This window comes from Oryctolagus cuniculus, chromosome 12 (genome assembly GCF_964237555.1).
Source record: "Oryctolagus cuniculus chromosome 12, mOryCun1.1, whole genome shotgun sequence".
Lineage (NCBI taxonomy): Eukaryota > Metazoa > Chordata > Mammalia > Lagomorpha > Leporidae > Oryctolagus > Oryctolagus cuniculus.
In genome coordinates, this window is record NC_091443.1 from 57,693,827 (window position 1) to 57,703,800 (window position 9,974).

The 9,974-nt window shown below is 46.4% G+C and overlaps 1 protein-coding gene across 1 annotated transcript; it reads right to left on the reverse strand.

Annotated features, from left to right (window-relative positions):
* Positions 1 to 4,006: 4,006 nt before the first annotated feature.
* ACTC1 (actin alpha cardiac muscle 1) lies at positions 4,007 to 9,578 on the reverse strand. The gene is made up of 7 exons (XM_051822117.2): positions 9,142 to 9,578; positions 8,390 to 8,540; positions 6,975 to 7,299; positions 6,172 to 6,333; positions 5,843 to 6,034; positions 4,874 to 5,055; positions 4,007 to 4,334 (listed from the first exon to the last, which is right to left on the reverse strand). The coding sequence occupies exons 2-7, from the start codon at positions 8,516 to 8,518 to the stop codon at positions 4,191 to 4,193; spliced, it is 1,134 nt and encodes a 377-aa protein (XP_051678077.1). The 5' UTR covers positions 8,519 to 8,540; positions 9,142 to 9,578; the 3' UTR covers positions 4,007 to 4,190.
* Positions 9,579 to 9,974: the final 396 nt, after the last annotated feature.

Below are 9,974 nucleotides of genomic sequence, written 5' to 3' on the forward strand. Positions count from 1 at the left end.
GTTCTTCAGGTTTTAGTTTTCATCAGTAAAGTGAGTTAATTATTAAACCTTCCTTCATTGCTTTGCTCTGAAATTTAATTAGGTAATGTATTTGAAGGGCTTTGTTGGAGTGAAGTCATTGCTCCTCTCAAGTCCTTCTCAGGCTCTGTCAAATCAAATCAAACTTAAACTGAAAGGTTGGAGTCTTCTAACAGTGGGTTCCTCCAAAATACCATCCCTCTGTCCTGATCCAGCTCACTGGGGATGGCGTTGCACCAATGTGCAATGTGCAGACTCAGCCTTCCTGCACTCCAGAATATCAACCAGGCCCTGTGTGGGGATGGGATGATTTAGTCCCCAACCTGGCCAGACTCAGAGATTTCCCTAGAACTTTTTTGTTTTACATTTGTATGTATGTTTGTTTTATTTGGAAGGCAGAGAGGCAGACAGAGATCTTTGATGTGCTGGTTCACTTCCCAGTGCCTGCAACGGCCACAGCTGGACCAGGACGAAGCCAGGAGCCTAGATCTCAACCCAGGTCTCCCATGTGGGTGGCAGGGACCCAAGTACTTGAGCCATCATGTGCTGCTTCCCAAGATGTATATCAGCAGGAAGGTAGATTGGAGTAGTCGGGAGTCGAAGCAGGCATTCTGATAGTGCCACTTAGCCACTGCACTAGACTCCTACTCCCCTTGAATTTCTGCCAGTACTATATGGAAAGGCACCTTTTTTTTATCCCAGAGTAGGCCCAGCATATGGAGAAATCCTGAATTACTGTAAACCAAGGCTGCCATAACAGAGTGCCACAGACTGAATGGCTTCAACAACAGACACTTACTTTCTCATTTCTGAGGGCCGTAAGTCTGAGCACAAGGTATCAACAGGATTGATTTCTGGTGAGACCTCTTTCCTCGGCTTTCACACAACTGCCTTCTTGCTGTGTCCTCATGTGGCCTTTCCTCTGGGTGCACACTCCTGGTATCTCTTCCTCTTCTTATAAAGGCGCTAGTTCTGTTGGATTAGGACTCATCCTCATGACCTCATTTAATTTTAATTGGCCCCTTCAAGGCCCTTTCTCCAAATATACTGGAGTCAGGAATTCAGCATATGAATTTTGTAGGAACACAATTTAAACCATAATAGAATCCACAGAAGAAATAGAAAAGTGGAGCCCCAGTAACATTGTTTTAGGCTCTGGGTATGGTAAATCAGCTCTACCTCTAAATATTGTTTTCATCAGTAATTTTCCTTTTCTAAACATATCTATACAATAACCATAGCTTGGATAAGGAAAATGAATAATGTCAGAAATTTCTAGTAGCATTTTTTTCATTATAGATTGAGAAGAAATATAAAAATCAGATATAGGTTTTTTAACTTACATTTCACCCAAAGACATATTCATTGTAGACATCTTAACTATTTTATATATATGAAGGTGGATTAGAAAAAAAAAAAAAAAACTAGAAACTAACCTGGGGCCGGCGCTGTGGCACAGTGGGTTAAAGCCCCAGCCTGCAGCGCCGGCATCCCATATGGACACCAGTTCGAGTCCTGGCTGCTCCAGTTCCTATCCAACTCTCTGCTATGGCCTGGGAAAGCAGTAGAAGATGGCCCAAGTCCTTGGGTCCCTGCACCCACGTGGGAGACCCAGAGGAAGCACCTGGCTCCTGGCTTCAGATCGGTGCAGCTCCGGCAGTTGTGGCCATCTGGGTGTGAACCAGTGGGATGGAAGACCTCTCTCTCTCTCTCTCTTGTCTCTACCTCTCTCTGTAATTCTTTCAAATAAATATTTTTGAAAGAAAGAAAGAAAGAGAGAGAGAGGGAGAGAGAGAGAGAGAAAGAGAGAGGGAGAGAGAGAGGGAGGGAGGGAGGGAGGGAGGGAGGGAGGGAGGAGGAAACTAAGCACAATTTTTAGAAGATTCAGGAGTCTTAATATCTTATATTCTAACATCAAAATAGAAAAGAGGAAACCTCAAAATTCCACAAGAATCGGTGTGTTATTATTTGTGATGCAAATATCAGAAGCTTAAGTAGGAATAACAATGTCCATTCTATTTCCATTAATACATGGAAACAACCACAGGTGCTATCACAACCAGTTGTCTACACTTGAAGCATTTGTACAGTATTCTAGGGTAAAATTAGTAATTCTATTCTCAGTTTGAGAGATGATAAAAAAAGAGGCACAGAGACTGGCTGAATAGTACCTCCCTATGTATGCCCCCAATCTGTCTCCTTGGCTGATACATAGCTTTTAAACCAGTCCATCTGTGCTACAGGATAGAATTGGAGAAAAAAGGAAAATCTACAACAAAGTTTACGCTTTATCCAAAGAGAATGCTAGTAAACTGATTTGTTATTTTGCCTCTGTTTCAGAAAAGTCCTTCCATTTGTGCTAAATACCAAACTCTAAACCCTGAGCTCCTGAAACAGAAAATGTGCTTGGATCCCACTGTGTCCCCTGCCTCTATTGTCTTGGGAATATGCATATGGCATCACTTGTTTACTCCCTCTGTATATTGATTCCATTATCAAAAGGTAAAGTATAATAAATTCATTTAAGCACTCACATAAGCTCTAACAGTTCATGAGCAACTAATCTGAAAATGGAAATTTTTAAATTTAATTTTTTTAATTTTTAATTTTATTTGGAAGGGAGGGAGGGAGGGTGGGGGAGAGAGAAAGAGAAGGAGAGAGAGAGAGAGAGAGATCTTCCATCTGCTGGTTTATTAGAGAAAGAGAGAGAGAGAGAGAGAGAGATCTTCCATCTGCTGGTTTATTAGAGAGAAAGAGAGAGAGATCTTCCATCTGCTGGTTTATTCCCCAAGTTCCTGCAAAAACCAGGGCTGGGCCAGGCTGAAGCCAGGAGCCCAGAACTTAACCAGGTCTCCCAAGTGGGTGGCAAGGGCCCAAGTACTTCAGTCAGCATCTGCTACCATCCAGGGTCTGTGTTAGCAGGAAGCTGGATTGGAAGCAGGGAGCCAAGCCTTGATCCAGACACTACAATACAGGGTGCAGGCATCCCAAGCAGTGATTTATCTCCTGTGCCAAACACCCACCCTTGAAAATTAGAAATTTTGATTTTTTGCAATCAGGTTAAAATTCACCTTTACAAGATTTCCTAAAATTTACCAGCTCCTCTCAGCCCTCCTTGTGCCTTATATTTTGGGTTTTGCCCCCATTTCCTTCTGTTGAGATGCCTGCTCTTCTTACCCAATTCTTAACCATTTTCAAGACCCAGACCCATCCCTGTCTCCTTGAAGTCTCCCAGAGCTTGTGATATGTAGTGTATGTGAGCCCATCAAACATAGCACACATCTGGTTCTTTTGGACACTGTCCCGACCATTCCTCCTACCAGCAGGCAAAGTCCAGTTTGAAGCAAAATGAATATTGTGGCTTTTCCCTCCCCCTTACTCCCTCGGGACTTCATGCCACCCAAAACCCCAGTTCCAAGATTTCAAAGAAATAAAAAGGTTGAAGACTTTTGTCTCACAAATTAGTCATCAATTATGCAAAAATGTCTGATTCCTGCTGCCTCACACATATTTTGAACATGCACAGTGGTCTTGATTTATTTAAAGTAGGATGTGACTGGACCGTGGCTTTTGTGTTTCATGCATATCAGGAAGACAAGTGAAGAATTAAAAGATTGAGAAACTAAACCAATTTATTTAAAATAGTCTTGGACTTTCTCATTACCAATATGTATGTGCTTTTCTGCAAAGTTACAAAAATGATTTGAATATCTGCTAAAGCAACAACTTTTGGTCATTTAGTCATTCATAGCCACTAATTTTAGTTGGCCGTTTCACTTCTTGATTATAGAGAATCAAACACGATTTACTTTTCAGATATGAAATATATTCACGATTCTGTTCCAAAGTATAAAAAAATTATCATTCTAACCCCCAGGTATATGTCCCACGGATTCATCTGATAAACTTATGGTTCCATAATATTACAATGTCAAAGCAAACACTGGCCCCACCTCATGCTTACCCCAAAAAGAAATAGAAGCTTCTGTAGGTTGCAAGTCCTGGCCTGGTTTATTTATAAAGCAATAAATATAAGAAGCACAAACAAACTCCACGTGTGTAAACAAACTGTACAATGATTGATGAGAGATGGGGCAGGGGGTGGCTCGGAAGACTCCAAGAAGCATAATACTGTCATCCTGAACACAGGGTAGACTAGGAGAGAAGGCACCTTAGAAGCATTTGCGGTGGACAATGGATGGTCCTGCCTCATCATACTCTTGCTTGCTTATCCACATCTGCTGGAAGGTGGACAGAGAAGCCAGGATAGAGCCCCCAATCCAGACAGAGTATTTACGCTCGGGGGGAGCAATAATCTGCAGAAAGAAAACAGAAACTTCCAGTGAACTCTGTAGTTCTAAGCAACATAACAAGTAATCTGTTGGGAAGAGTCACAGAAAAAATATTAGAAATTCATTCACTGTGATGTGAGATACTTCACTCCAAAAAATAATGTGGCCAATCAAGTGTTAGGAACTTTCCTCTATTTCATCATTTCCATTATTAAACATTCTACAAGGTAGAATTTCACCCACTTCTCTGAACTAGAGAATTGTATGACAGCAAGCTAAATGCAAGGATGGAGGTTACCCCAAAAGTTGGGGACTTCTAAAATGTTTAAAAGATTTAATTTTAAAAAAATATTTATTTTTAGTTGCTGCTTGAAAGCATTTAATTTAGAGTTTCCTATCTAGGGAAAAGTGCTAGAAAAAAAATCAGAAAAAGTTCTTTAAAAGGTAAAGGGTAAAGTCTATTGGAGACAGGGAGGTAAGTGTGAGGGTAAAGGAATTAGGAATGAAGTTCTGCTTCAGAAGTCAAGATCTGCCTTGTCTCTCCTCCCCACAAAAGTCTTTACCTTAATCTTCATGGTGCTGGGAGCCAAGGCAGTGATTTCCTTTTGCATTCGATCAGCAATACCAGGGTACATGGTGGTGCCTCCAGATAAGACATTGTTGGCATACAGGTCTTTGCGAATGTCAATGTCACACTTCATGATGCTATTGTAAGTAGTTTCATGAATGCCAGCAGATTCCATACCTAGAAGCAAGTTTATTAAAAAAAAAAAATCACAGTACATTTAACACATTTAGGGTGGAGGAGAGAGAACAGGACTTCTCTTTGTTGCTAAGCTGTCACCATTTGTCTCTGAAACATATGTTCCCCTATAAGACACACTGGGGGGAACAGGTGGAACAAGTGTCTTTTAAAAGTGCTGGCAGATGATCCTCAAAAGACTACCAAGAAACTAAAGCTCTGTTTAGCATTTATTTAGAGTGAATACCTTCTGTAACTATCAGATGTGTGGAGATGTATTGGAAAATGACAAAACATACAGTTAAATTAAAAATAAGGGAATTTTTAATTTTCAGATTAAATCAGAGCCTGACAAGTTTCCTCTTAGAATCATCTCTAAGGAAAGATATTTGATGACATACTAGCATCCACTTATTAGGAGAAGGATTGCCATTGCATTTGATGATGATTCACTTAAAAGGCAAATTCCGCTACTTGGTAATGGAACTTATTGGAATAAATCAACTCTATGAGTAATTGTTCCTTTCCTGCAGACACGTGATATTCTGTTACTACTCCGTCTTGTCCCTTATTTTGAGATGAAGTCAGTGTGCCATCCTTTATTATATCACTGGAGCAGAACACAGACTTTCCATTTAATGAGCCAGCCGTACTTGAGGCTGAGCTGTGTGAGACTCCATGCTACGACTTCTTTTAACTCATGGATCCTTAATCCCTACTAACTATAGGAGATTTTATTCTAGGAGACCCCACGATTTTCTGTGCCTCTGTCCTAAACCCAGCAACTCACCAATGAAGGAGGGCTGGAAGAGTGTCTCAGGGCAGCGGAAGCGCTCGTTGCCAATAGTGATGACTTGGCCGTCAGGCAGTTCATAGCTCTTCTCCAGGGAGGAGGAGGAGGCAGCTGTGGCCATCTCATTCTCAAAATCCAGGGCAACATAACACAGCTTCTCTTTAATGTCACGGACAATTTCACGTTCAGCTGCAGAAATAAAGGGCATCACTGTCAAGCTCTGAAGAAAGAGAGTCAATTGTGGGGAGGAAGGTGGATTCACTGAGGGAGGAAAAAAAAGCAGAGACATGCTGTGGCAGATGAGACACACACACACACACACTCACCAGTGGTGACAAAAGAGTAGCCACGCTCCGTGAGGATCTTCATGAGATAGTCAGTGAGATCCCGACCAGCCAGATCCAAACGCATGATGGCATGGGGCAAAGCATAGCCCTCATAGATGGGGACGTTGTGAGTTACACCATCCCCAGAGTCCAGAACAATGCCTGTCATGGGAAATGGAACAAGGGAAGTCCCTAAGGACCACTGCTTTTAGTCACGGCAAAGTCTGATTCTAGTCTTTACTGAGGGATACTAGTGCTGGCACGAATCCAAATAAATTAGATCTTTTACACAAGAATAACGAGAATAAGCATAAGTTGATACTAAAACTGAAGTCAACAGCAGCTCTTCCTTTTAAAGATTATAGTAGAAAAATGTCCCAAGGACACTTTCAAGTGACTATCCCTCTTATTAGCCATTAGCACATGATGCAAGCCTCCTGGGAAGATTTCTTAGTTTTCATCTAATGTACACCTGTCCCTCCCTTTCCAGATCCTGTAGAGAATCTTGGGGGTGTTTGCCCAGGGGATGAGACTGTGACTGCTGCACTGGTCCTTGTATTGTGCTGAACCTCGATATGTTAACATCAGACACTTTAGTTAGGGAACGCTCGTAACTCCAGCCGCTGTCAACTCTTACAGTAAGTGTGCTCAGAAATGTACCTTGGGGGTACCACTGTTCTCTCTCTCAACACAGATACCCTGCTAGAGAGAGTGACTGAAGGGATGATGCCTTTCTCATTTGGGGAATCTGATTCACAGTGAGAAAGTGATTCACTGGTGACTGCCTCACAACCCAAGCATACCTGTGGTACGGCCAGAAGCATACAGGGACAGCACTGCCTGGATGGCCACATACATGGCAGGGACATTGAAGGTCTCAAACATGATCTGAGTCATCTTCTCGCGGTTGGCTTTGGGGTTCAGTGGGGCCTCCGTGAGCAGGGTTGGGTGCTCCTCTGGGGCCACACGGAGCTCATTGTAGAATGTGTGGTGCCAGATCTTCTCCATGTCATCCCAGTTGGTGATGATGCCATGCTCGATTGGGTACTTCAGAGTCAGGATACCTCGCTTGCTCTGTGCTTCATCACCTACATAGGAGTCCTTCTGACCCATACCCACCATGACTCCCTGCAAGAAGAAGATGGGCAAGTCATGCATCCACCATCTCAGGAATGCACTCAATGCCCTATCAATTTAGATTGAACTCCACAAGTCAAGGAAAAATTTTTAAGTGCCAGAAATATTAAACAATAGGATTTTACCTCAGTTTAGAAGAATCACCTAAAATCAATCATACCTTCACTCCTCCCCCCAAGAGGGAGTAATTCTATTGTTTAGAATACAGTGGGGGAATATAGAAGCTATGTCATTGAAGCAGAACCTCATCTCATTTTTAAAAATCACAATGCCTTCATTTACTTATTGAGCTCATCACCCAATGTCAGCCAAAATGCAGATGACTGCATTTTGAAATGACTGAATGAATGACACATTGTTTTCCTCCCAAGAAAGATCCTGACATTTGTCAAGTGAACATGAAAATGGTTGATATGCCATTATCACCTTGACGGTGGAATGCAGCCCATGCAAAGCTGTCCTACACTAGCCTTCATTCATTGCTGGTTACTACAGATCTTGTCGCTGGCAGCATGTCTGGCCACAGAGCACTGCATTACTTTTAATAAACAAGGTGGTATGTCACTATCACCATGGCACTTACTGCCTCTGTCACGCCTGCCTTCTAAAAATGCAACAGCCAGGAAGGAGCTAGATGGCATTTTGGGGGCGACCTGTAAATGGGCTGTGAAGTGGGAGGAACGCGGGTTGGAGCCCAGTTGGTTCAGAGCAGCTCTATTATTTGATTTTTTTGAACAGGACTGGGAAGGAGGAAGATGGAAAAATGCAAAGTGCATGGGGTACAGAAGACCTGAAGACTGAACCTCTAGACGGAGTGCAGAGAAGCTGGCGCTTCTCAGCTTTCCCCAGGAGGCCGCTGAGAAAGGGTGCACTGCTTGGTATGTTGGGGTTCTGTACAGGGTACTGCTTGTCTTGGCTTGGGTTTGACGCTATCCTGTCTTTTCCTTAAAGAGTGCATGAAAACAGTTGGGTCAGGTGAGACATTTCCTAGACCTGGAAAGAGGAAGTGGCAGGAAGGAGCGCAGAGAGGGCCTGGGGGCTGCCGCAGGTGGGAGCAGGGTCGGAGGGGCAGGAGATGTACCTGGTGACGCGGGCGGCCCACGATGGAAGGGAAGACAGCGCGGGGCGCGTCATCGCCCGCAAAGCCGGCCTTCACCAGCCCAGAGCCGTTGTCGCACACCAGGGCGGTGGTCTCTTCGTCGTCACACATCTTGGTACAGCGTCAGCGGGGTCTGCAGGTGGAGAAGGGAGGGTGGGCCAGGTTCAGTGCCTGCGGAGCTGGCCTCTGTACCAGGAGGGGACAGAGCAAAGGGGGCTGGGTGGGGGGAGAGGTGGAGACGCCTGCCATCTCCCTTTCCCCTCGAGGCATAAAAAGAAGGCCGAGAAGATGCCGTGGAGGAGATGAGGGGAGCGGGTGCGAGGAGCAGGGGAGAATCCCCCAGGCTCTCCAGCCAGGAATCGCACCTCTGTCCCAGGTGCAAGGAGGGACCGCTCAGCGTCCAGGAGACCCATCCCTTTAGCAGATCTCCCCTTGCTCTTTAATTGCTCTCCTTTAACCAGGAAACCATTCTCTGGCCCTATCCACACCCCCGAACCTGTGCTCCAAATGAAGGGGAAAGCAAGGACCCCAGAGACCCCTTCCGCGCGCTCCTCTCCCGCGGGGACCGAGTCCCGGACGAAACAAGTCAGAACAGGTCGGTGCCAGAGTGGCGAGAGCTCAGGGCCTCGGCCGAGGGTGGCCCGTGGCTGGCTGGGCCCGCCTGAGAGGCTGGGGTCCGGCAGGGCTGTGGCGCTGGGCTGGGAGGACGGGCGCAGGGGCGGGCGCTGACTCACCGTCCGCGGCTCGGCTGGGCTCGGCTCGGCTCGGCAGGCGGCAGGCGGCAGGCGGTGGGTGCCGAGCGCCCGGAGCGCCGCTTTATAGCGCGCTGATGGACGGGGTCAGTTGGAGCAGCCGGGGGCAGGGGTGGGGGGCCCAGACTGCCACCTTGCCTTATTTGGTCGCCTTCACACCATCTAGGACCGCCGAGGCCATTCATGGAGCCAAGGGCAGGGGAGAGGATCAGCGGGGGGCTCCCAGACCATGTAAGGAAGGGGAGGGGGCAGCCAGGGGGATGGCCAAATAGGGAGCTAGGGAGGGGTGCGGGCGAAGGGTAGGGGGCAGGGGAAGACTAAGTGACGCCAACCCACCCCCTCTCTCTTCCTGAGGTGGGGGTGCGCCCTGATGTGCTGTGGATTTGTCCCTCGGCATCCCCGCCAGCCTAAGGGACAATAAGCCACATGCGAGCGGGAAGGCTTGGCGCCTTGCCCTCAGCTGAGGGGTCCTGGCAGCTGGGCCCCAAGCAACAGGGGAGCGACAGCAGCTTCTCATCTTCCAGGACTCTGTGCTGGAGGAGCAGAGCCCTGGCAGTCCTCAGAGGTACAAAGGACACCGTGCAGCACATTTGTGTGTTTGGGACAAGGCACCCTTTGGTCCTCCTCCCTGCCAGCCCCTAAGTCTGACAGCAGAGATCAGCCAAGGCCACCTTGGTCCCAACCCATGCACAGGTCAAGGGCTGGCAAGGAAGAGACTGAGGGGTTGCTGTGAGGGCTCCCCCAGGTCTTGCTGAAGAGGAGGCCAGCTTGACCCCAGTCCAGATGTCAAGTCACCTGCATTCATGCTGCTAGGC